Below are 27,980 nucleotides of genomic sequence, written 5' to 3' on the forward strand. Positions count from 1 at the left end.
TGGAAAGATACCTCTGCTCCTACACTAATTCAATGGTTTTCCCAAGTAATATTATGTCTTAGTGTGGAAAAAATTAGAAGTAGAACTTTTGATTCCCGATTCGATTTTGAGAGAAGGTGGGGCTCTTTTGCCAAATATTATCATTTAATTTGAATTAATTTATATGGTTTCCTTCCAATTTTATGTTATATAAATCTGATTTGGTGGTTGTTGTTTTCTTTTTTCTTCATATATATATATATAAATGATTGTAAGACGTATTGCTCCAGGAGTTGGTTCCTAATGGGTTTTTTTTTGTTTTGTAGTTAGTGAGGGTTTTTTCCCAGTTAGTTGGGTTCTCTTTTTCCCTTCTTTTTCTTATATATATAAAAAAACTATAAATAGAATGCAGAGCAATATGGCAAAAGGAACAGGCCTTTTAGCCCACACCATCTGTGTCATCCCTGGTGCCAACTTAAGCTGCACACCTGCCTGCACATGGTCTATATCAGCACCATTGTAGCATAACAGTTAGCATGATGCTATTATAGCTAGACGTGTCAGAGTTCAGTTTCGATTTCAACGTCATCTGTAAGGAGTCTCAGTACATTCTTCGTGTGTGTGTGTGTGTGTGTGTGTGTGTGTGTGTGTGTGTGTGTATGTATGTGTTTCCTCCCACACTGGTTAGTATGCTAATTGCTCATTGTAAATAGTCCTGTGATTAGACTAGGGTTAAAAATGAGGGGATTACTGGGGGATGTGGCTCAAAGAGCCAAAAAGGCCTGTACTGTGAGGAAAGGAATGAATGAATGGAGGGAGGGATGAAGGATAGATGGATAAATATCCCTCCATTCCTTCCCTGTATAAGTGCCTCCTAAACATTACTATCCTACCGACTTCCACCACTTCCTCGGAGGTACATTCCAGGCACCTACCACTCTGTGTCAAAAAAAAACTTATGTCATGAATCTCATTTAATCTTTCATCCTTTCATCTTAAAAATTACCTCTGGTATTTGACATTGCCACATATTTTTGCAAAAAAACAGAAAAGCTCATTTTCATACTACGACTTCTACAAACTCAGATCATCCCAAAGCACCTTAACTTAAATAAAGTATGTCTGAACTTTAAGTTCAAAGTAAATTTATTAACAAAGTAAGCATACGGCAACATATACTACCCGAGTCCTGATGAAGTGCCTGAAATATTGTTTGTTAATTCATATCTATGGATGCCGCCTGACCTGCTGAGTTCTCTAGCATTTTCCGTGAGTTACTACTGAGATCCATTTTCTTGCAGCAGATTAATGAAGAATGACATAAATCAATGAACAACTACACAAAAGATTGACAAATTACCAATATGCAGAAAACAAACTGTGCAAATACAAAAACAAATAATAAATAAATAAATAAATAAATAAATATTGGGAGCATGAGTTTAGAGTCCTTGAAAGCCTGTCCATAGGTTGTGGAATCAGTTCAGAGTTGTGGTAGTGAAGTTGTCCACGCTGGTTCAGGAGCCTGATAGCTGAGGGGTTAACTGTTCCTGAACTTCAGTCACTGTTGTATGAAATGAAGCACACCATTTGCCCCTCTGGTAGCAAGAAGACAGTGACCAGGGGTATTTATTTTATGATGTCAACTGTACACCAAGAACTCTTTGCACTTTTTGAAATAATGTGTTGCCGAGATGACACCAAGTTGTGGTCTCTGTCAAGGTCTTGGCTCAAATTTAGTTGTTTTTTTTAGGTTCATAGGCGTGGTTTTGGGGACAGAGAGGTAAGTTAAGGGTCAGGTTCGTGTTTACAGACAGGGATGTGGTGGAGCTGGAGGTCAGGCTGGAGTCTAGGACTCTGCTCTGTGCTCGAAGGCCATCAATGTAGACATGGGGACGAAGGACACCCAGAGTCTAGGTTTCCACTCAGCGCTTGAAGGGCAGCGACATGGTGTGTAATGAAAGACATCTGCGGATGTCAAGCTGGCAAATATTGTGGGTGAAGACCAATGTGGATGCAGGTCAGTGGGTCCTGGGGATCAGATGATCAAGCAAGCAGGGGCACAAGAGTCCAGAGATCTGGGTCCTGTCATCGGCTAGTCCTGGGGTCGATACTAAAGATTGAAGCCTGAAAGTTGATCGAAAGTCCGGATGTCAAAACACAATAGCCGAAGCCCTGGGTCTGCAAGTCTGAAGTCCATTGGGGGAGTCAGGAGCCCATTGTCCAGTAGAGGCCTGGAGGCCTGTACTGAAGTCGGAGAGTCGGAGGGAGGAATGGGGTTTGTTTTGCTGTTGTTATTTTGTTGCTTGTTATGTTCTGTGTTGTTTGTGAGCATGCCACGTTGGCTCCAGAACGTGTGGTGACACTTGCAGATTACTCCCAGTACTTCCCTATTTGTATTGGTTGTTAACACAAATGACACACTTCACTGTATGTTTCAATGTACATGTGATGGATAAGAGAATCTGAATCTAAATTTTTTAGGTCCAAGGAAGAGGTAGAAGAAGGGTGCAAGAGGTGCTGCAATGTTTTCTCTTAATCACAAATAATTTCCTGCACTTCTCCCTGTGACAGATCAGCAACAATATTGAACTCTTCTGAGACTCCTTCCTTGCATCAAAGATATGCAGGGTGTGAGCAAGCAATGATGGTACAGGCATCATTGGGCACAATAGTGTAATACTATTACAATTCAGTCCGTTCCAGAGTGCAGTGCTCAATTCCAGTGCCATTCTGTAAGGAGTCTCTGTATGTCCTCCCCGTGGAATGTGTGGGCTTCCCCTGGGTGCTCTGGTTTCTCCCCCACAGTCCAAGGATGTATCAGGTTGGTTAACTGGTCATTGTAAATTTTCCCATGATTAGGTTAGAATTAATCGAGTTTGTCAGGGTTTTCTGGGGTGGTCCGGCTCAAAGATTCAGAAGGGCTTACTCTGTGCTGTGTCACTAAGTAGACAAATGACAGAGTGCGTTCACTCTTACCTTGACAGTAGCCGATCTGAGGGTTATATTCTGCATACGCGGAGAGGATACGGAAAAGCCTTGCTTGGCCTTCTTTAGCTTCTGGGTTCCTGCCCATCAGGGAGCAGTGCGTTGGAAAAGATCGCTCTGCACAAAGTAAAACTACAAATCAAACTTCTACATATTAAACAATTCAATAAATAAAAAGATTTCATAAATTTATAAAAACGTTGGCCCAGAGTTTCCTGGTGGGTAGTGAGCCTTCTCACACTCACCTACCTGCTCAATATCCACCAACCTCTGGTGGATTTTCTAGAAACAGCATTCTCAGTGAAGCAACCTCCAGCCTGAATGTGCAGCCTTTTGGATATGAATCGTGTGAAGAGGATACTTCCAATAGTGGGAAAGTCTGGGACCAGAGGGCATAGCCTCAGAATACATGGGTGTTTCTTTAGAACAGAGACGAGGAGGAATTTCTTCAGTTCTTCATAGTTTACCCTGGTCACAAGAATTATCCCAGGAATTAAATATGAGGAGAGTTTACTGGAGTACACTGAATTTACTGGAATGAGAGGGAATCTCATTGAAACTTATTGAATATTGAAAGGCCTAGATAGAGTAGATGTGGAGAGGATGTTTCCTATAGTAGGAGTGTCTAGGACCGGACCTGAGGGGTCAGCCTCAGAATTGAGGGACGTCCATTTAGAATGGAGATGAGGTGGAATTTCTTTAGCCAGAGGGTGGTGAATCTGTGGAATTCATTGCCACAGATGTCTGTGGAGGCCATCAATGGGTATATGCAGTTATAGCAGAGATTGATAGGTTTTGGTTGGCTGGTGGCGCAGTGACATCAGCGCCGAACTCCAGAACGGAGGTTCCCAGGTTCGAATCCAGTCGGGCCGATCTCGAGTACGCTTTCCATCCGTGCCGGGTTGAGTGCTGAGCTCGCAACTCGACCTCGTAAAATAAAGAAAAATACTGTACTGCAAAATGACTGTACAAGGACTGGCGCGCCACACAGTCTCTCGTTCCGTGCCTTGTAAGGCAGGAAAATGCCCAACGCTGGCCTCTCAGGTCTGAGTCGATGTCATCATCATCATCATGATAGGTTCTCGATTAGTAAAAGGTTATTGGGAGAAGGCAGGAGAATGGGGTTGAGAGGGAAAATAGATCGGCTAAGTGAAGCAAACTCAGAGTTGCAAATGTCCTAATTGTACTCCTATGTCTCAGGGTCTTATGAAATTGCCTCGAGTGAAAGTAGAGATGGGTGGACTCTGAAAAACTTACCTGTAGTAATTAAAGAAAACTCTTTTGATAGTGGCCTAGTCAAATACCAGATTTAGCCAGTTGTCAAAACTATTGAGTAGTGTTTCCTAATACCTCTTCAACACTCAGAAGCTATCAAAGCCTACTTACAATTAATCACAACATTATGTAACAAGTCTTCATAAAAAAATGAAAGAATTGTAAATCACTTCACATTTATGTCTCTTTGTCACGATTATTCCTCACCATTTAAATATGGAGGTCTTAAAACTGAGCAAACTCTGGTAGATTTATCATGATAGGTTCTCGGGAAAATCAGAAAGCTGGCTTTCCCTTGCTGGGCCCCAGAGGCAACTAAAACTGTAATGAGGATATGAGTTCAAGAACTACGAGATAGTATTACAGCTCTCTCAACTCTAGTTAGACCACACTTAGAATATTGTGTTCAGTTCTGTTTGCCTCAGTATACGGAGGATGTGGAAGCCTCAGAGAGGGTGCAGAGGAGATTTACCAGGATACTGCCTGGAGAGGAGGAGGAGGAGAGATGACCTGATAAAAGTGTACAAGATTATGAGAGGCATAGATAAAATGGACAGCCAGTATTTTTTCTCAGGGTGGAAGTGGTTAATAAGAGGGAGCATAACTTTAAGCTGTTTGGAGGAAAGTACAGAGGTGATATCAGAGGCAAGTTCTTTACATGAGAGTGATGGGTGCATGAATCATGCTGCCAAGGGTTTGGGAGAGGCAAATACATTAGGGATGTAGTGCCCTGGGTAAGACTTCTACTGCTATGCTGTACGTATTTCATTTTAGCAGCTTCTGCAAAATCTGTGTGTCCTGTTGCTTTTGACTAAAGATAAGAAGCCCTGCTATTCAACTTAGGAATGTTGTGTCAGGATGGTGGAATTGGAAGAAAGTTCGAGAGGGCAGGGCAGAGGGAGATTTGTGACAGACTGTGGTCTAGTTTAGGGTTTTTTTTGGTGGGAGCTGCAGAGAGGACAAGAAGGGGAATGCAGCAGAATGCCATGGGAAGGAGAGCTCCCATTGCAAGAAGTGCTTTGTACAGATGAATGGCTGCAAGGAGGAAGGGTAATATGAGCGAGAGCAATCCAAAGTTATGTGCACATTTAGACTGGTTTAACTGTAATGGCCCCTTATTTTCTTTTCTTTATCTTAATAAATGTTGGATAGAGCTGAAATTAGTAAATGTACTTTCTTTATAGTTTTATGCGGTGTATGATTTGTTATTTCCGGCTGACTGATAATCGTGTATGGGCAGTAGTTACACAGCATTCCCTTAAAACCGAGTCCCACTACTCCGAACATCCCAACTTTCCTGTTTAGTTGAATCCAAAGATCATATCAACCCCTAGATGTAGATTGCTTATGGAAAGAAGTCTTCTCACCACTGAGTATGTGGCTGTTAGCCAAGTCGGCTATTGAGCCAAGTTTGCATATGAGCTTGGTGAGAGGGTGACAGGGGCATTTAAGGTCCTCTTTGGTAGTCACATGGATCAAAGAAAAATGGAGGGTTATGTAGAGGAAGGGTTAGATTGATCCTAGAGTAGGTTAAAATGTCAGCACAGCATCGCAGGCCACGTTTCCAAGTTCTATGATGTCGAAGCTATGTCCCTTCACATTTGTGACTCCCACAATAGCAGGATCTTCTTGACACCTACCCTCTCGAACTTCCTTAGGACGTATTTATTTACTTGTTGAGATGCAGCCTTCTGTCTCTGAGTCATGCTGCCTAGCAATCCCCTGAATTAATCTGAAGCTAATCATGGAACAAGTTACAACAGCCAGCTAACCTACCAACCAGTATGTCTTTGGACTGTGGGGGGAAACTGGAGCACCCACAAGAAACCCATGTGGTCACAGGGAGAACGTACAAACCCTTTACAGGCAGCAGCGGGAATTGAACCCAGATCATCTGTACTGTAAAGCATTGTACTAAACACTACACTGCCATCCTGCCCAATCTTATGTTTCAATAAGATAATCCTTCATTCTCCTAAATTACACAAAACTGAACAGTTTAGCCTCTTGACAGTATAATCACTTATCCCAAAAATTAGCCAGGTGAATCCCTTAAGGACTGCTTCCAACAGAACTACACACACAAAGTGCTGAAGGAACTCATCAGGTAAAGCAGCATCTATGGAGGGGAATAAACAGTTGATGCTTTGGGCCTAGAATCTTCATCCATTCCTGATGGAGGGTCTCAGCCTGAAACTGCCTGACTTGCTGAGTTCCTCCAGTATTTTGTGAGTGTTTCTCAAGATTTCCAGCATCTGCAGAAACTGTGGTGTTTAGCAGGAGAGGAATAAACAGTCTACATTTCAGGCTAAGGCTCTCCATTAGGACTCGGAAGGAAGGGGCCAGAAGCCTGAATAATAAGGTGGGGGAGGGGGGAGGAGTACAGGCTGGCAGGTGATAGATGGGACTAGGTGAGGAGGAAGATGGGTGGGAGGGAGAGGGGTGAACCAAAATGGGGAAAGGAAAAAAAGAGAAGGGAAAGAAATTTTCATAAGTTAGAGAAATTGATATCCATGACATCAGGTTGTAAATTACCCAATCAGAATATGAGATGTTCCTCCTCCAACCTCAGTTTGGCCTCAAAATGGCAGTAGAGGAAACCATGGACAGACATGTCAGCATGGGAGTGGGAAATCAGACCGAAATGGGTTACTACCAGGAATCTCTACATAGCTTCCTAATGTATTATCAGCTCTCCCAAACCTCCTCAACCCACGTCTTCATTGGAGTAGGTTCCCTACCCATCAGTTCTGAGTATTGTTGTTCATCCATCAGCTCTGGGTTTTGTTGGCCCCGCTCCACTTCAGTTGCCAAACTCATGAACTACATCTCTGTTGACTGTTAAAACACAGGCAGCAATATCCTCTTTTTCACACAATTCATCTTACCTACGTCCAGCACAATCTGTCTCAGGATTTCAATCTTGACTTCTGGGTGTCGGCCAGGTGACAGATTCCTGGTTCCACCATCCATTTCTGCCGATACCTTGTGTGCACCGGCCATTGTGGACACAGCCATCTGCACTCCATATTCATTCACACCAAGGATGGCCAGCTGGCTGCGGAGATCTTGCACATAATCCTGGGAGAAACAATGCTGTGTTAAAACCATAAGACCTAGGAGCAAAATAAAGCCATTCAGCCCTTCAAGTCTGCTCTGCCATTCCATCACGGTTGATTTATTATCCCTCTCAAATCCATTCTCTCACCTTCTCCTCACAACCTTTGACACCGTGACTAATCAAGAGCCTATCAACATCCGCCTTAAATATACTCAATGAATTGGCCTCCACAACCATCTGTGGCAATGAATTTGACAGATTCATCACCTTCTATCTAAAGAAATTCTTCCTCATCTCTGTTCTAGAGAGACGTCGTATTCTGAGGCTGTGTCCTCATGTCCTAGACTCATGCACTAAACGAAACATTCTCTCCATGTCCACCATCTAGGTCTTTCAATATCTGATAGGTTTTAATGAGATCCCCCTCCCCTTTTTCTAAATTCCAGCAAGCATAGGCCCAAAGGTGATAAATTCTCCTCATAGGTTAACTCTTTCATTACTGGATCAAATTATTCTGCTTCTGCTGGAAATATTGAGCAACACACAAAATGTTGGAGGAACTCACCAGGTCAGGCAGCATCTATGAAGATAAATAATCAGTCAATGTTTTGGGCCAAGACCCTTCATCAGATTCTGTGTTGCAAATTCCTATGTTTCCATGACTAATAAGCTATTAAATTAACCATCTTATTAGTCCTGGAATCATTGAAGTTTACAACAGAGAAAAGCCTAAAGGATGGCCAGCTCCATTTTACTAGGAGGCAATGGCCAACACCACAGGACATCCACGTAAGATGAGTGGAGAAAAGTCATCACTAACATATGTCATGAAATTTGTTGTTCTGTAGTTGCAATACAGTGCAATACACAAAAAATACAATGAGATAGAAACAGAGAGACAGAATTAAGGGGAATATTGTTTTGGAGATTCTACGGTGTTGAGGTGAATGAAGTTAAGGGAAGTTTTGTCCTCTGGTTCAAAAGCCTGATAGTTAAGGGGTAATAACTGCTCCTGAACCTGGTGGTGCAAGTCCTGAGACTCCTGTATCTCCTTCATGATGGCAGCAGCAAGAAGAGTGCATGGCCTGGATGTTGGGATTCCTTGATAATGGATGCTACTTTCCTGTTACAGCACTCCATGTAGATGTGCTCAGTGGTGGCAAGGGCTTTACCCATGATTGACTGGGCCATGTCCACTTTTTGTAGGGAAACAGAAGAAAATGGATCTAGCTTGGTGGTACTATAGTTGGCTTGGATCAGTTGCCCTGAGGGGCCTGTTTCTGTGCTGTATAACTTCATGGCTCTACGACTATAATTTTCAACTTACTCTTGATGGGATTTTGTGGTGTATAGAGTCACTGTTGTATTTGTAGCATTACAATGACTATCCTTCAAAGTTTTTCTTTGGTTGCATTGAGACATTCTGAAATTATGAATATTAATTCTGATCTACCCATTTCCTCAGAGTAATCTTTATCTTGGTATTCAGACCAACAGAAACAGTTGAGGCCTGTTCATTGGCTATATTTAAGAGGGAGTTAGATATGGCCCTTGTGGCTAAAGGGATCGGGGGTATGGAGGGAAGGCTGGTACAGCCTTCTGAGTTGGATGATCAGCCATGATCATACTGAATGGCGGTACAGGCTTGAAGGGCCGAATGGCCTACTCCTGCACCTATTTTCTATGTTTCTATGTTTCTAATATGGCTGGTGTATTCTAAAAAATATTTATTATTTTTTAAATATTTTTAAAATCTATCGAACTTTTTAATCAATCTATTTATTTTTTATATATAGAGATGTAGCGCAGATTAGGTCCTTCTGACCCTCTGAGCCGTACCGCCGAGCAACCATCAGTGTAACCCTATCCTAATCATTTCGACTGTGGGAGGAAACTGGAGCACCCAGAGGAAACCATGCAGTCACGGACAGAATGTACAAACCCCTTACAGACAGTGGCAGGAAATTAACCCAGGTCACTGGTACTGTAAAAGGCTGTGGTAATCACTACGTTACTGGTCCGCCCACAAAATAAAGGAGTTTCAGGTATTAAGGTCCTTACCTGGTAGGTGTGCGTGCTGATCTCTTTAACTCCATCGCTCCCCAAAAGGCATTTCCACAGCTGACCACGTAGCTTAGTGGGAACACCAGATTCGATGAAGCTATGTATCTGAAATAAATTTTGCAATGGGATACAAGACCATAAGATATAGGAGCAGAATTAAGCCATTTGGCCCATCTAGTCTGCTCCACCATTTCAACATGGCTGATCCAATTTACCTCTCAGACCCAACCTCCTGCCTTCTCCCCGTACCCCTTCATTCCCTGACCAATCAAGAATATATCAACCTCTGCCTTAAATATACAGAAAGACTTGGCCTCCACAGCTGCCTTAGTCAAAGAATTCCACTGATTCACCACTCTCTGGCTAAAGAAATTCCTCCACCTCCATTATAAAAGGACGCCCCTCTATTCTGAGGCTGTATCCTCTGGTCTTAGACTCTCTCACCATATGAAACGTCCTCTCCACATCCACTCCATCAATTCGATAGGTTTCAATAAGGTTACCCCTCAATTCTTCTGAATTCTAATGAATACAGGCCCAGAGTCATCAAAAGCTCAAAAATATATCCTCTGAACATTAACACTGCCTAGTAATACTCCAGAGTACTGATTTGCTATAACACTCTTCTAAACACTCACAGATAAGCTTGCAAGTCCATGGAGATTCGATGCAAACTCTTACCCTTCCCTCCCCTCTTTTCAAAGTAAATTTATTATCAAAAATATATATGTTACTACATACAACCTTGAGATTCATTTTCTTGCAGGCATTCAGAGTAGAGCAAAGAAATGAAATGGAATCGATGTGTGTGTATTTTTCAAAGACTGACAAACAACCAATGTGCAAAAGAAAACAAACTGTGCAGATACAAAAAACAAATAATGATAATAAACTGGAAAGCGAGTCCATAGGTTGTGAAATCAGTTCAGAGTTGAGCTAAGTAAAGTTAGCTGGTCCACACTGGCTCCAGAACTTGTTAGTTGGAGGGTAATAGTTTTTTTCTGAACCTGGTGGTGTGGGTCCTAAGGTTCATGTACCTCCTTCCCAGTGGCAACAGTAAGAGGAGAGCATGACCTGGATGGTGGGGGTCTTTTTTGTACGAGATCCTGGCAGAAACCAGCATGGGCTCCATCATGGGTATTAGCCTCCTCACCATCATGGACATCTTCAAAAGACGATGCTTCAAGAAGGTTGATTCCATCACTAAGGACCCTCAACATCCAAGACATGCCTTCTTTTCATTGCTACCTTCAAGGAGGCGTAAGAGCCTGAAGATATGCATTCAATAACTCAAGAACAGTTTCTTTCCCTCTGCCATCAAGTTTCTGAAAGGTCCAGAAACACTACCTCACTATTCCAATTTTGCGGTATTAATTTATCCCTCTTCACAGAAGAAGGCACAAGAGCTCTAATGAGCAGCGGGTCTAATGAGATTAAAGAAATGGAAGAAGTCATCTTGCAACCTATAAGAATGCATCAGGACTTGGTCAGACAATTGCTCTGCCCAGGATTTAAAGAAACTGCAGAAATTTGTGGTGGCAACCTAGTTTATCACATAAACCAGCCTCATCTCTGTTAACTGTGTCTACTCCTGGTGCTGCCTCAGGAAAGTATCTAACACTAGGGTGGCACGGTAGCGTAGTGGTTAGCACACCACTTTACAATACCAGCGACTCTGGTTCAATTCCCACCGCTCCTTGTAAGGAGCTTGTACGTCCTCCCTGCGACCGCGTGGGTTTCCTCCAAGTGCTCCGGTTTCTTCCCACAGTTCAAACACACACCGGTTGGTAGGTCAATTAGTCATTACAAATTGTGCCATGATTAAGATTAAATCTAGGGATTGCTGGACGTCATGGCTCAAGGGGCCGGAAGGACCTATTCCACGCCGTATCTCAATAAATAAATAGTCAGCAAACCCCTCCCACCCCAATCATTCTCTCTTTTCCCCTCTGTGATCAGGCAGAAGATGAAAGCACAAACCACCAGACTTAAGGAAACCTTCTATCTTGCTGTTAACAGACTCTTGAATTCATTCACTAAAAGATGAACTCATGATCTCCCAATCTACCTCATCATGGCTGTTGCTTTTTATTTTGTCTACCTGCACTGCACAATCTCTGTGACTGCAACGCTATATTCTAAATTCTGTTTCATTTTACTATTTTGATGTAACTGTGTATGACGTGATCTGTCTGGACAGCATGCAAAAAAAGCTTTTCACCGTATCTTGCTACACGTGACATTAACAAATACTGTAACAACCTTCAGCCAAGGTATGTCACCAAAGACTCTTGCAAATTTCTACAGACATACCATGGAGTGGGTGGTGGGGTGAAGATATGCCTTCACCACAGAAGGTGTAAGGCTCTCCTTCCATCCACTAGCCTGCAGGTCAGCCTTGGGCAAGGTGTAGCACCTGCTTAGCCCCTCAGTCAGGGGCATATGGGAGCAGGGAGACTTTTCCCTTCTGTTGGATCTGGTGATATTGGTCTGCAGGTTCTTCGGATGTCAAGAATGTGGTATAATACTTGGTGATTATGGCTATTTTCTCAAGTGATATTAGAACAAACTGAGTAAAGAAAATAAACAAAGGAAAACGAGTTGTGATTGTCTCACTCTCAGACTAGAGATAACAACATTCATAATATAACAATTAACCTATGAAATAGCCAGATTCAAGTAGTGCGATACATACTGCAGAAAAACAGAGAAGCTTCTAAGAAAATAGAAAATCAGCTGCACTACAATTACTAGAAAACTCAATGCACAATTAAACACATACAAATCTTATATAAAACAATAAACTACGAAATTATAACAATTCTACACCCTAATCTGGTGTAGGTATTAACCAGGGTGGAGATGGTTCTCTTCCAAAGGAGGTGTAAAGCACTCCTTCCCTCCATTAACCTGGAGGTCACCCTTGGGTGAGATGTAACACTTCCATAGACCACAATCAGGGTCACATGAAGCCATGGGAGCAGCCGGTGCACATCACAAGGCCCAGATATGTGACCACTGACACCAGGCAGACAATCGCTGAAGAGTATTGATAATGGCTGTGGTCACTCGTCTTGTAAAGACACCACCCAGAAGTAGTCAGTGGCAAACCACTTCTGTAGAAAAAGTTAGGGTTAAGCAACACACATAAAAGTTGCTGGGGGAACGCAGCAGGCCAGGCAGCATCTCTGGGCAGAGGTACAGTTGACATTTCAGGCCAAGACCCTTCGTCAGGACTAACTGAAAGAAGAGCTAGTAAGAGATTTGAAGGTGGGGGGGGGGAGGGGGAGATCCAAAATGATAGGAGAAGATAGGAGGGGGAGGGATGGAGCCAAGAGCTGGACAGGTGATTGGCAAAAGGGATACAAGAGGATCATGGGACAGGAGGCCTTATATTCTGTCTGGGTAGCCTCCAACCTGTTGGCATGAACATTGACTTCTCTAACTTCCGCTAAGGCCCCTCCTCCCCCTCGTACCCCATCCGTTATTTATTTTTATATATATTTTATTTTATTTTTATTTATATATTCTTTTTCTCTCTCTCCCTTTTCTCCCTCTGTCCCTCTCACTATACTCCTTGCCCATCCTCTGGGCTTCACCCTTCCCCCTTTTCCTTCTCCCTGGGCCTCCTGTCCCATGATCCTCTCATATCCCTTTTGCCAATCACCTGTCCAGCTCTTGCCTCCATCCCTCCCCCTCCTGTCTTCTCCTATCATTTTGGATCTCCCCCTCCCTCCTCCCACTTTCAAATCTCTTACTAGCTCTTCCTTCAGTTAGTCCTGACGAAGGGTCTCGGCCTGAAACGTCGACTGTACCTCTTCCTAGAGATGCTGCCTGACCTGCTGCGTTCACCAGCAACTTTGATGTGTGTTGCTTGAAATTCCAGCATCTGCAGATTTCCTCGTGTTTTTAAAATTTAGGGTTAATTGAGTTTTCAAGGATTGCTGGGTTGGTATGGCTTGAAGGGTCGGAAGGGCCTATTCCCCACCATATAGTTAAATAAAATAAATCATTAAATAAGACTTGGTTTCCAATCCAAGCAGTATACTGGCAAATCTCCTCTGCTCCCTTTCTAAAGCTTCTACATATTACCTATAATGAGGCGATCAGAACTGAACACAATACTCGAAGGTTGTTGGACTCCAAGTGTGGTCCAATCCCTCTCCACTACAGAGCAGAGCACATCAACAAAGAGTGCTGCCACAACGTATCAGCATTCATCATTAAAGACTACCCCCCCGCCCCTCACCTATCACCATCCAGGCCATCACTACTGTCATCAGACAGGAGGTACAAGAGACTCAGGACCCACACCTCCAGGTTCAGGAAGTTTTTGTCCTTCAACCATCAGGCTCCTAAAGCAGCATGATAACTTCACTCACCACTGAACACAGCCTACATACTCACTTTCAAAGACTCTACAACTCGTGTTTTTGGTATTGTTTATTTATTGTTATTTAGTTCCATAGATGGGGGTCAGTGGAGGGGAGAGGGGGAAAGAGTGGAGATAGACTCCTAACCCTATTAAATACTCCCAATGGTGCGGATCTCAAATAGCCTCTGACAACTAAGTTCATCTCTGGGCCTTCACGTGTGGCTTAGTTACTAAGTTTAGGAACTGTTTCTACTGACAGAAGGGGCAAAGGCAGGTTACTGATGCATTAAAACCAGTTCAGGCAGATAGGGCTCATCAGCTGTAGTTGTCGCTCATCTAGGAGAAAGGAAACTCTGATCTCAAGCCTCCACTGCCTTATGGCTATACCCACTCATGGATAGCTTCTGGAGTAAACACCGAGGAAAAATACGGAGCTGGAGTCCCTGAGGCAGTCCTATGTTGAGTTCAATGCAGAGTGGCAACTTCTCTGTGACTGGTGCCAAACTGTATCGGTCTCTGAAGTTTCTTCAGATTCATCAGCTATGTGAAGGAGGGAAACCTGCTACATGGGCAACAGCTTATTCTCCACATGGTTGTATGTAGTTTCTCACTGGTTCGACTGTATTTCTTTGTTCTACAAGAAATGAATCTCAGGATTGATATGGTGACATACACGTTCTTTGATAATAAATTTACTTTCAATTTTGCACTTTGAACCAGGGTTTTAAAAACTCGTTAGAGACAGCAGCGGGAACTGAACTACGATCTCTAGCACTGTAGAGCTTTGCGCTATCCACTACGCCACTGTGCTGCCCCAATATTCCATTACCTTATTTGTCCACTGCGCACCAGCCTCACCCCAGTTGTTGAGGATGTCCTGCCACAGTTCCATCCTGGACGCGCTGACGCTTGGGAAACTAAGTTGTGATAAAATAGGCAAGTATTAAAACATTGACTTTAATAGAGCCTTTCAAACACTCAGAATACCCTAAAGCAATTTACAAACCACCTTTAAGTGTTGTCCAGGGAGGGGTAGTACATCTGTGTCCATTCTGGAGCAGCTCACTCATATTTGGTCCCCACCAGACACACAGCTCTCACCTGCGGCTCCAAGTAGCTGTTTGGATGCGACAGCAGCCACACCCCAGTACACTGGTTCAACAAGGGGGCTAAACCAGGTGAGGGTAGCTGGTGGGCCTCATACCCCGGTGAGATAGGGACATGCCTGTCCTAACACATGAAGTCAGCTCCGGCAGACTGAGCAGGTAAGATCTACAGTGAAATCTAATGTTCAATAAGGTGGTTCTATAAAGTCTTGTTGAGTTACAAGGCACACAAGTCATGGTCATCCATTGCAACCAAGGAAGACCCCAGTTTTGTGATGGCTACTTGTACTACTGACCTCAGTCTTCTGAGGTCAAGAGAGTGCAATGGCTTTTCCACTTTAAAAGCTTTCCTGCACAGGTCTCCTGTCATTGTTGGATACAACAGATAACCAACAGTCACTATTGTAATATAAGAAATCCTGCAGTTAATCTGATCCCAGGATTGAAAGGCTTGTGATATGAGGAGTGTTTGATGGCTCTGGGCCTCTACACACTGGAATTCAGAAGAATGAGGGGGTGACCTCATTGAAACCTATTGACTACTGAAAGGCCGCGATAGAGTGGATTTGTAGAGTATATTTCCTATGTGTGGGAGTCTAAGACCAGAGGACACAGCCTGAAAACAGAAGGACGTCCTTTTAGAATAGAGATGAGGAGGGATTTCTTTAGCCAGAGAGTGACGAATCTGTGGAATTCACTACCACAAACAGCTGTGGAGGCCACGTCATTGGGTATATTTAAGGCAAAGGTGGATAGGTTCTTGATTAGTCAGGGCATAGAAGTATATGGATAGATAGATAGATGGATAGATAGATACTTTATTGATCCCAAAGGAAATTACAGTGTCACAAGTTCACAGATATACAATATTAGAAAAGTAAGAAAAATAAATAAAAATAAGTTACCTTAAACAGTCTAACAGGAGGGGGTCATCACTTCCCCAGCTTTAGGTTGACTCATCATAGAGCCTTATGGCGGAGGGTAAGTATGACCTTATATAGCGCTCCTTGGGGCAGCACATTTGTCAGTCTATTACTGAAAGTGCTCCTCTGTTCAGCCAAGGTGGCATGCAGAGGGTGAGAAACACTGTCTAGAATTGCCAGGATTTTCCGTGGGGTCCTTTTTTCTACCATGGCTTCTAGTGTGCCCAGTTTGACTCCTATAAACAGAGCCAGCCTTTCTAATCAGTCTATTGAGTCTGTTGGCATCACCTGCATTGATGTCATTGCCCCTGCACACTACCACAGAGAAGACTGCGTGGGAAGAAGGCAGGAGATTGGGGCTGAAAGGGAAAATGGATCAGCCATCATAAAATGGTAGAGCAGATTTGATGGGCCAAATGGCCTAATTCTGCTCCTATATCTTCTGGTCTTATGGAACTTGGTCAGTTTCAAACAAGAGAAAATCTGCAGATACTGGAAATCCGAGCAACACACACAAAATACTGGAAGAACTCAGCAGGCCAGACAGCATCTAGGAAAAAAATACAGTCAACGTTTCCGGCCGAAACTCTTCGGCAGGACTGGAGATTAAAAAAAACTGGTTCCGGGATGGAGATCAGTGGGGAGGGACGAATGGACAAGGGAGTCGTGTAGGGAGTGATCCCTGTGGAAACTGTGGGGTGGGGGGGGTGGGAGAGAAGATGTGCTTGGTGGTGGGATCCCGTTGGAGGTGGCAGAAGTCTTGGAGAATTACGTGCTGGATGTAGAGGCTGGTAGAGTGGTAGGTGAGGTCAAGAGGAACCCTATCCCTGGTGGGATGGCAGGAGGATGAAGTAAGAGCAAACATGCTTGAAATAGAAGAGATGAGGTTGAGGGCAGCTTTGATGGTGGAGGAAGGGAAAAAGAAGGACATCTCCTTTGTTGAGAATGAAAAGCCTCATACTAAGAGCAGATGCGGCAGAGACAGAGGACTTGAGAGAAGAGGATGGCGCTTTTTTACAAGTAACAGGGTGGGACGAGGTATAGTCCAGGTAGCTGTGAGAGTCCGTGGAGTTATTACAGACATCGGTGGATAAGCTGTCTCCAGAGACAGAGACAGTGACATCTAGAAAGGGGAGGGAGGTGTCAGAAATGGACTGGGTAGGGTGGAAGTTGGAGGGAAAGTGGATGAAGTTGATAAGTTTGTCATGTATGCAGAATGCAGCATCAATGCAGTCATCAATGTAGTGTAGGAAATGTGCGGGACAGTCACCAGTGTAGGCTTGGAACATAGAGTGTTCCACGTAGCTGACAAACAGACAGGCCTACTGGGACCCATGCGAGTGCCCGTGGCTGCACCTATTGTTTGAAGGAAGTGGGAGGACCCAAAGGAGAAATTATTTAGAGTAAGGACAAGTTCTGCTAGGCAGAGGAGAGTGGTGGTGAGGGGAACTGGTTGGGTCTGGTGTCCAGAAGAAAATGGAGAGCTTTGAGGCCTTCCTGGTGGGGGATGGAGGTGTATAGGGACTGATATCCATAGTAAAAATAAGATGACTGGGGCCAGGGAACCTGAAATCATTGAGAAGTTTCAACACCTCTCTGTATTTGCATGTTGAGGAATAGTTATAACAAAGATACACAAATGTGGAGTGACTAACAATTTTTGAATTAATTTTTCTTAATTGCTTTTTTATGGAGAGATTTACCATGTAATATTGTGTTTAATTTTAAGTGAGCTTTGATAGTTTCTGAATCCAAGGAAATATTAGGAAGCATGATCTAATCAGAGTTTTATAGAGCTGCAGCATTACCTCACGGCTCTTGAACTCAATCCCCCGAATAATGAAGGCCAACACACCATAGGACATGTTAGTAGAGGGATAAACGTCCTAGATGGTAGGAACATTCTGTTCTTCAACTAGACATTGCTTTGTATTTCCCCAGGGTCAAATGGGGACATGACAGTAAACTACATCAGTGTACTAAGAACGTAAACAACAGGAATTCTGCAGATGCTGGAAATTCAAGCAACATACATCAAAGTTGCTGGTGAACGCAGCAGGGTCCTGACGAAGGGTCTCGGCCTGAAACGTCGACTGCGCCTCTTCCTATAGATGCTGCTTGGCCTGCTGCGTTCACCAGCAACTTTGATGTATGTTGTCAGTGTACTAAGAACTCAAATCATGCCAGTGGGATTTTCTGTCTGCAGTAATCGAAAACTTAGGCAAATGATAAAAAAAAACATTTTCTTATTAATTTATCAGGATCTGGACATCAATGGTGTGGCCATTATTTCTTGCCCGACCCTACCTTCCTTTGAAGTAAGTGATTTACTGGGCTACCTTGGAGGACATTTGTGTCACCTATACTGGTGGTTGTAGAGTCACACACTCAGTGACCACTTTATTAGGTTCACCCATACATTTGTTCGTTAATGCAAATATCTAATCAGCCAATCATGTGGCTGCAACTCAATGCAGAAAAACTTGCAGACATGATCAAGAGGTTTAGTTATTCCTCAGATCAAACATCAGAATGGGGAAGAAATGGAGTGATTGTTGGTGCCAGACAGGGTGGTTTGACTATTTCAGAAACTGCTGATCTCCTGGTATTTTCATGCACAACAGTCTCTAAAGTTTACACAGAAAGGTGCGATAAACAAAAATCATCCATTGAGTAGCAGTTCGGTGGGCAAAAACACCTTTTCAATGAGAGAAGTCAGAGGAGAATGGCCAAACTGGTTCTAGCTGACAAGATGGTGATAATAGCTCAAAATAACTATGCATTACAACAGTGGTGTGCAGAAGAGCATCTGTGAACACGCATCACATCGAACCTTGAAGCGGATGGGCTACAACATCAGAACCACACCGATTCCACTCCTGTACTAAAGTGGATAGAGAGTACAAGCCAGACCAGATGAGGAGAATTGGATGGATTTTTATGACAGTCCAGTGACACTCTGAACCAATGTGAACCTGGTTCATTTCACAGATTGCACTTCTCAGTTTTCTGCAAGGGTATTTCAGCAAAAAAGGCATCCTATATCACAGAAAGGAACAAGAGTCTGTAATGTCTCTACCTCCCCCTTCCCTCTTTTTCTATTCCCCACTCTGTTTCCCGTCTCAATTCTTCTCTGCTCCTCACCTGCCTATAACTTCCTTCTGGTGCCCTTCCTTTCCCTTTCTCCCATGGTCCACTCTCCTCTATCAGACTCCTTCTTCTTCAGCCCTTTGCCTTTTTCACCCAGCACCACCCAGCTTCTTACTTCATCTTCTTTTTCCCCATCCATCTGGCTTCTCCCATCACATAGAAATAGAATAGTACAGCACAGTACAGGCCCTTTGGCCCACAATGTTGTGCTGACCCTCAAACCCTGCCTCCCATATAACCCCCCACTTAAATTCCTCCATATACCTGTCTAGTACTGTCTTAAATTTCACTAGTGTATCTGCCTCCACCACTGACTCAGGCAGTGTATTCCACACACCAACCACTCTCTGAGTAAAAAACCTTCCTCTAATATCCCCCTTGAACTTCCCACCCCTTACCTTAAAGCCATGTCCTCTTGTATTGAGCAGTGGTGCCCTGGGGAAGAGGCACTGGCTATCCACTCTATCTATTCCTCTTATTATCTTGTACACCTCTATCATGTCTCCTCTCATCCTCCTTCCCTCCAAAGAGTAAAGCCCTAGCTCCCTTAATCTCTGATCATAATGCATACTCTCTAAACCAGGCAGTATCCTGGTAAATCTCTGTACCCCTTCCAATGCTTCCACATCCTTCCTATAGTGAGGCAACCAGAACTGGACACAATACTCCAAGTGTGGCCTAACCGGAGTTTTATAGATCTGCATCATTACCTCGCGACTCTTAAACTCTATTCCTCAACTTATGAAAGCTAACACCCCATAAGCTTTCTTAACTACCCTATCTACCTGTGAGGCAACTTTCAGGGATCTGTGGACATGTACCCTCAGATCCCTCTGCTCCTCCACACTACCAAGTATCCTGCCATTTACTTTGTACTCTGCTTTGGAGTTTGTCCTTCCAAAGTGTATCACCTCACACTTCTCCGGGTTGAACTCCATCTGCCACTTCTCAGCCCATTTCTGCATCCCATCAATGTCTCTCTGCAATCTTCGACAATCCTCTTCACTATCTACACCACCAACCTTTGTGTCATCTGCAAACTTGCCAACCCACCCTTCTACCCCCACATCCAGGTCGTTAATAAAAATCACGAAAAGTACAGGTCCCAGAACAAATCCTTGTGGGACACCACTAGTCACAACCCTCGAATCTGAATGTACTCCCTCCACCACAACCCTCTGCTTTCTGCAGGCAAACCAATCCTGAATCCACCTGGCCAAACTTCCCTGAATCCCATGCCTTCTGACTTTCTGAATAAGCCTACCGTGTGGAACCTTGTCAAATGCCTTACTAAAATCCATATGGATCACATCCACTGCACTACCCTCATCTATATGCCTGGTCACCTCCTCAAAGAACTCTATCAGGCTTGTTATACATGATCTGCCCTTTACAAAGCCACGTTGACTATTCCTGATCAGACCACGATTCTCTAAATGCCCACAGATCCTATCTCTAAGAATCTTTTCCAACAGCTTTCCCACCACAGATGTAAGGCTCACTGGTCTATAGTTACCGGGACTATCCTCACTAACTTTTTTGAACAAGGGGATAACATTCACCTCCCTCCAATCCTCCGGACCATTCTCGTGGACAACAAGGACAAAGATCCTAGCCAGAGGCTCAGCAATCTCTTCCCTCGCTTCGTGGAGCAGCCTGGGGAATATTCTGTCAGGCCCCAGGGACTTATCCATCCTAATGTATTTTAACAACTCCAACACTTTCTCTCCCTTAATATCAACATGCTCCAGAACATCAACCTCACTCATATTGTCCTCATCATCATCAAGTTCCCTCCCATTGGTGAATACCGAAAAGAAATATTCATTGAGGACCTCGCTCACTTCCACAGCCTCCAGGCACATCTTCCCACCTTTATCTCTAACCTGTCCTACCTTCACTCCTGTCAACCGTTCGTTCTTCACGTAATTGAAGAATGCCTTAGGGTTTTCCTTTACTCTACTCGCCAAGGCCTTCTCATGCCCCCTTCTTGCTCTCCTCAGCCCCTTCTTAAGCTCCTTTCTTGCTTCCCTATATTCCTCAATAGACCCATCTGATCTTTGCTTCCTAAACCTCATGTATGCTGCCTTCTTCCACCTGACTAGATTTTCCACCTCACTTGTCACCCATGGTTCCTTTACCCTACCATTCTTTATCTTCCTCACCAGGACAAATTTATCCCTAACATCCTGCAAAAGATCCCTAAACATCGACCACATGTCCATAGTACATTTCCCTGCAAAAACATCATCCCAATTCACACCCACAAGTTCTAGCGTCATAATTTGCCCTTCCCCAATTAAAAATTTTCCTGTCCTCTTTGATTCTATCCTTCTCCATGATAACGCTAAAGGCCAGGGAGCGGTGGTCACTGTCCCCCAGATGCTCACCCACTGAGAGATCTGTGACCTGACCCGGTTCATTACCTAGTACTAGATCCAGAATGGCATTCCCCCTAGTCGGCCTGTCAACACACTGTGACAGGAATCCATCCTGGACACACTTAACAATCTCTGCCCCGTCTAAACCATTGGAATTAATCAGGTGCCAATCAATATTAGGGAAGTTAAAGTCACCCATGATAACATCCCTGTTATTTTTGCACCCTTCCAAAATCTGCCTCCCAATCTGCTCCTCTGTATCTCTGCTGCTACCAGGGAGCCTATAGAATACTCCCAATAGAGTAACTACTCCCTTCCTGTTCCTGATTTCCACCCATACTGACTCAAAAAAGGATCCTGCTACATAATCCACCCTTTCTGTAGCTGTAGTAGTATCCCTGACCAGTAATGCCACCCCTCCTCCCCTTTTTTCCCCCTCCCTGTCCCTTTTAAAGCACTGAAATCCAGGAATATTGAGAATCCTTCCTACCCTGGTGCCAGCCAAGTCTCTGCAATGGCCACTATATCATAATTCCATGTATGTATCCAAGCTCTCAGTTCATCACCTTTGTTCCTGATGCTTCTTGCATTGAAGTACACACACTTTAGCCCTTCTCCCTTACTACTTTTACACCCTTTATTCTGCTTCTCTTTCCTCAAAGCCTCTTTATATGTTAGATCTGGCTTTACTCCATGCACTTCTTCCACTGCTCTATCGCTCTGGGTCCCATCCCCCTTGCAAATTAGGTTAAACCTTCCTGAACCATGCTAGCAAACTTACCTGCAAGGATATTGCTCCCCCTCGAGTTCAGGTGCAACCCATCCAATCTGTACAGGTCCCACCTTCCCCAGAAGAGATCCCAATGATCCAAAAATCTAAAACCCTGCTCCCTGCACCAACTCCTCAGCCACGCATTCAACTGCCATCTCCTCCAATTCTTACCATCACTATCACGTAGCACTGGCAGCAATCCTGAGAACGTCACCCTTGAGGTCTTGTTCTTTGGCCTTCTGCCTAGTTCCCGAAACTCAAACTTCAGGATCTCATCCCTCTTCCTGTCTATGTCGTTGGTACCAACATGTATCACGGCTTCTGGTTGCTTTCCCTCTCGTACCAGGATGTCGTGCACCCGGTCAGAGACATCCCGGACCCTGGCACCCAGGAGGCTGTCCTTCTCACGTCCACAAAATCTCCTGTCTGCTCCCCTGACTATAGAGTCTCCAATGACGACAGCTCTCCTCTTCTCCGTCCCACCCTTCTGCACCACAGGGTCAGACTCAGTGCCAAAGGCCCTGTCACCATGGCTCTTCCCTGGTCGGTCGTCCCCATCGACAGTATCCAGGACGGTAAACTTATTATTCAGGGGAATGGCTACAGGGGTGCTCTGCACTACCTGTCTGCTCACCTTCGCTTTCCCCCCTCTGACTGTCACCCAACGACCTGCTTCTGGCAGCCTAGGTGTGACTACCTCCCTGTAGCTCTCATCTATTAAGCCTCATTCTCCCTTATGAGTCGAAGGTCATCCAGCTGCTGCTCCAGATTCCTTACACGGTCTTCCAGATCGCCCAGCTGTATGCACTTCCGGCAGATGTGACTCTGCGGGAGAGGGCAGCTCCCCCAAGACTGCCACATCTCACATGAGAGGCACATCACCGTCTCAGGAGGCATTGTAAAGCCTAACTGAGAGCAAACTCGTCCTCCGCCTCTTCTCGTTGAAGCCTCTCGAGTCAAAGCCTCAAAGCTCCACTCCTTCACTGGCCCACTCACTCACTGGCCACTTTCCACCTGGTCTGTCCTCCTTCCCCTTCCCTTCCCTCCTTATTCTGGCTTCTCCTCCCTTCCTTTCCAGTCCTGATGAAGGGTCTCCGCCCAAATCGTTGACTATTTATTCGTGTCCATAGATGCTGCCTGACCTGCTGAGCTCCTCCAGCATTTTGCGTGTGTTGCAAGAGACAGCAGATGCTGAAATATGAATCAATAAACAAAATGCTGGAGGAACTCAACGGGTCGAGTTACATCTGTGAGGGGAAATGGATAGTGGCTGTTTTGGTCCAAAATCTTCATCGGAATCAAAATTGGGTTTACTATCACTGGCATATGTTGTCACATCTGTTGTTTTGTGCAGCAGTAGATTGCAATACATAATTTTTTTTTAAGTTACAATCATCATTATGTGCCGTGTGGTATGATATAGACAATCGTGGTCTTGGCAAATTTTTCTAGAGCAGTTTGCCATTGCCACCATCTGGGCAGTGTCTTTATAAGACAGGCGACCCTCACCATTATTGATACTCTTCAGAGATTGTCTGCCTGGCGTCAGTGGTCACATAACCAGGACTTGTGATATGCACTGGCTGCTCATTTGACCAACCACCCCCTGCTCCCATGGCTTCACATAACCCTGATCGGAGGGACTAAGCAGGTGCTACACCTTGCCCAAGGGTATCCTGCAGGCTAGCGGAGAGAAGGAACACCTTACACCTCCTTTCGCAAAGACACATCTCCACCCTGCCACCCTAGTTATAATAATAAATATAAAAAACAAATAGAGGGGGAAAAAAGCAAAAAGTGAGGTAACGTTCATGGCCCATTCAGAAATCCTATGATAGAGGTGAATAAGGTGTTCCTGAAATATTGAGCGTGTGTCTTCAGGCTACAGTACCTCCTCCTTGATGGAGCAAAGAGAAGAGTGACCTGTTCCTGATAAAGGGTCTCAGACTGAAACATCGAGTGTCCATTTGCCTCCATAGAAGCTGCTTGAGCTGCTGGTTTTTGTTCATCTATCGTTATCTCTGCAGTCATAGTCTAAACACAATCTGAGGCAGGAGCCATCCAGGAAACAGGGGGGAGATCATTAGAGAGAGACAGACAGTCAGCGCCCACTTGAAGGAGCACTTTAGGCAATTCAGTGCTGTAGAGACCAAGTCATTGGGTTTATATAAAGCAGATGTTCATAGGTTCTCGATTAGTCAGGGCATCAAAGGTTACAGGAAGAAGTCATGAGAATGGGGTTGAGAGGGATAATAAATCAGCCATGATGGAATGGCAGAGCAGATTAATGGCTAAATGGTTTAGTCCTGCTCCTGTGTCTTATGCACTTATGGCTGAAGAAGGAGGAATCTGATAAGACAAGGCAGTGGACCCCATGAGAGAAAGAGGGAGGTGATGGGCAGGTGAGGAGAAGAGAATGGGTAAGAAGGGAATAGGGTCAGAGAATGCTGAATCTTTGTGGGTGGAATTAAGAAATTACAATGATAAAAAAGAAGTTATGGGAATCATATACAGGCCTCCAAATAGTGGGGTTGAGATTGCAAAGGGAGCTGGAAAAGGCATGTAATAAGGGTAATGACACAATTGTAATGGGGGACTTTAGAGCAGCTTGTGCTTGAGCTTACTTGGGAAAAGACTACCTTGGATTGGGTTTTGTATAATAACCCAGATCTTAATAGAGGGAGCTTAATGTAAAAGAACCCTTAGGAGGCAGTGTTCATAATATGATTAAATTCATACTGCAATTTGAAAGGGAGAAGCATAACTAACATGTACCAGTATCACAATGGAATAAAGGGAATTAAAGAGGCATGAGAGAGGAGCTTGCAGAGGTGGATTGGAGGATTCTGGTGGGGATGACAGCAGATCAGAGGTGGCTGAAGTTTCTGGGAATAGTTCACAAGGCGCAGGATATGTCCCACAGAGGAGGAGGTTCTCAAATGGCAGAGATAGGCAACTGTGACTGACAAGTTAAGGACTGCATAAAAGCAAAGGAAAGGGCATATAAGGTAGCAAAAGTGAGTGGAAGTTAGATGATTGGGAAGCTTTTAAAATCCAACAAAAGGCAACTAAAAAGCAATAAGAAGGGAAAAGATGAAATATAAGTGCAGACTAGCCAATAATATAAAGCAAGACACTAAAAGTTTTTTCAGTTTTATAAAGAGTGAAAAGGAGGTGCGAGCTGATATTGGACCACTGGAAAATGATGCTGGCGAGGTAGTAATGGGGGACAAAGAAATGACAGATGAACTTAATGGGTACTTTGCATCTGTCTTCACTGTGGAGGACAGATATATATATACTTCTATGTCCTGACTAGAGTTGATGTGTAGAGGATGTTTTCTATGGTGGGGGTATCGAGAGCTAGAAGGCACAGCCTCAAAATTGATGGGCGACCCCTTAGAACAGAGGCAAGGAGGATTTTTTTTTTAGCCAGTGAGTACCAAGTCTGTGGAATGCTCTGCCACAGACTGTGGTGGAGGCCAAATCCGTGCATATATTTGTGGAAGTTGATTGTTTACTGATCGGTCAGGGCCATTGAAGGATACGGTAAGAAGGCAGGTGTATGGGGTTGAGTGGGATCTGGGAATCAGCCATGTTGTAGTGTTGGAGCAGACTCGATGCTCCTATGTCTTATGGTCTAGGGGAAAGAGACTGGGAAATGAAAACAAAAGGGAGAAGGGCAAGGGGAGAAGTTACCAGGTTAGTTAAATTGATGTTCGCGCCATTAGGTTGGAGACTATACAGATAGAATAATCTCCTTAACCATGACTCTCTCCAATACTGCATCCCACAGAATACTATCTGGGCAGCCTTGCCACCATCCTTTACCGACATGAAGTCCAAAAAGCCAAATGGTAAATGAAAAAAAAAAGAAAATCACAGAAGCAGATTGTATTCCATCTGGCAGAGAAATTCCTACTACAAATGATCAAAGTTGAGGTTCTCAAGGAGCCCACAAAACTGATTCTTGGTTCCTCACTACAGAAAAAAGGTACCAAATGTCCACAGTGCATGAGCTGGCCTGAGGTTCACTATAATTGTCATCTAAAGAGAGACTATTCCTTACTGTTAGATCTGGTGATATTGATCTGCAGGTTCTTTGGATACCACGAATGAGGCATAACACTTAGTGATTATGGCCATTTTCTTAAGTGATATTGGAACAAACCAAACAAAGAAAAGAAACAAAGAAAAAGGAACCATGATTGTCTCATTCTCAGACTAAAGATAAGAGCATTTCAAATATAACAATTGGCCTATGTGGTGTGATCCCTGCTGCACAAAAATGGAGAAGCTCTAGAAAATACAGAATCAGTACAACTACAAGAAAATTCACTTAATTACACACATACAGGTCATTATATAAAAACTATTAGCACAGGAAAATTAAAATACAAAAAAGCATAACAATTCTACACTCTAATTGAGTACAGAAGGTGGGACGTTATGCTGAAGTTGTACGAGGCCTTGGTGAGGCCTAATTTGGAGCATTATGCGCAGCTTTAACCACCTACCTACAGGAAAAATGTACAGAGAAAATTTACAAGGATATTGCTGGGTCTGAAGGACCCGAATTATAAGGAAAGATTGAATAAGTTAGGACTTTATCCTTAGAATGTAGAAGATTGAGAGCAGATTTGATAGAGGTATACAAAATTATGAGGGGTATAGATAAGGTAAATGCAAGCAGGCTTTATCCGTTAAGGTTGGGTGGGTCTACAACCAGAGGTCATGGCTTAAGGGTGAAAGGTGAAAAGTCTAAAGAGACATTAGGGAAAACTTCTTCATTCAGAGGGTCCTGTGAATGTGGAACAAGCTGTCAGCACAAGGGGTGAGCTTGATTTCAACTTTTAAGCAAAGTTTGGATAGGTACATGGATGGTAGGGGTATGGAGGGCTATCATCCCGGTGCAGGTCAGTGGGAGTTGGCAGTTTAGTTCAGCACAGACTAGATGGGCCAAAGGGCCTGCTTCTGAGCTGTACTTTGCTATGACTCTATAACTGTAATCCAGTGTAGAGATAATGGCTTAGGTCACCCGTCTTGTAAAAACACTGCCTTGAAGAAGGCAATGACAAACCACTTCTATAGAAAAATTTGCTAAGAACAATCAATGTCATGGAAAGACCATGATTGCCCACGTCATACGACATGGCACATAATGAATGAATGAATCCAACATTCGTCATAGTTTCATCTCCCGCATCCGGGAAGAGGAGGACAAGGCAAAGAATCTCAGATACATCACATCCATGACACAAGAAACATCTGCTAGAGTTATGGACCACAGAACTGGGGCCTTAGGTACACTGTCCATGCTGACCCTTCAGCACTCATTTTCACTCTTTTTTTTAAATTTTCCCCATGTTGCCATCAATTCCCCCAGATTCTACCAGTCTCTCACACACTCGGGGCAATGTAGTAGTCAATTAAAAAGTCACATCTTTGGCATTGGAGAGAAAAGCCACCTAGGCACAGGAAGACCACACAAGACAGCATTGAAAGTCAGGCTTGAAGCTGACCATTGAAGCTGAGAAGCAAGAGCTGTATAGAGAGGAGATTTGATAGACCTATACAAAATTATGAGGGGTATCGATAGGGTAAATGCAGGCAGGCTTTTTCCACTGAGGTTGGGTGGGACTACAACCAGAGGTCATGGGTTAAGGGTGAAAGGTGAAAAGTTTTAAGGGAACACGAGGGGAAACTTCTTCACTCAGAGGGACATGAGAGTGTGGAATGAGCTGCCAGCGCAAGTGGTGCATGTGAGCTTAATTTCAACTTTTAAGAGAAGTCTGGACATGTAGATGGACAGTGGGGGTATGGAGGACTATGGTCCCGGTGCAGTTCGATGGGAGTCAGCAGTTTAAATGGTTCGGCACAGACTAGATGGGCTGCATGGCCTGTTT

The 27,980-nt window shown here is 44.1% G+C and overlaps 1 protein-coding gene across 1 annotated transcript in view; it reads right to left on the reverse strand.

The window, feature by feature from the left end:
• Positions 1–27,980, reverse strand: part of si:ch211-266k8.4 (TBC1 domain family member 9) — a 151,069-nt gene that overhangs the window by 119,012 nt on the left and 4,077 nt on the right. Inside the window, exons 2-5 of the mRNA XM_063063112.1 lie at positions 14,572–14,659; positions 9,365–9,472; positions 7,131–7,323; positions 2,959–3,084 (exon numbers count right to left, since the gene is read on the reverse strand). Of these exons, the coding sequence (XP_062919182.1) occupies positions 2,959–3,084; positions 7,131–7,323; positions 9,365–9,472; positions 14,572–14,659 (515 nt within the window). The remainder of the gene's footprint in view (positions 1–2,958; positions 3,085–7,130; positions 7,324–9,364; positions 9,473–14,571; positions 14,660–27,980) is intronic.

Source organism: Mobula hypostoma, chromosome 11, assembly GCF_963921235.1.
Source record: "Mobula hypostoma chromosome 11, sMobHyp1.1, whole genome shotgun sequence".
NCBI classification, from domain to species: Eukaryota; Metazoa; Chordata; class Chondrichthyes; order Myliobatiformes; family Myliobatidae; genus Mobula; species Mobula hypostoma.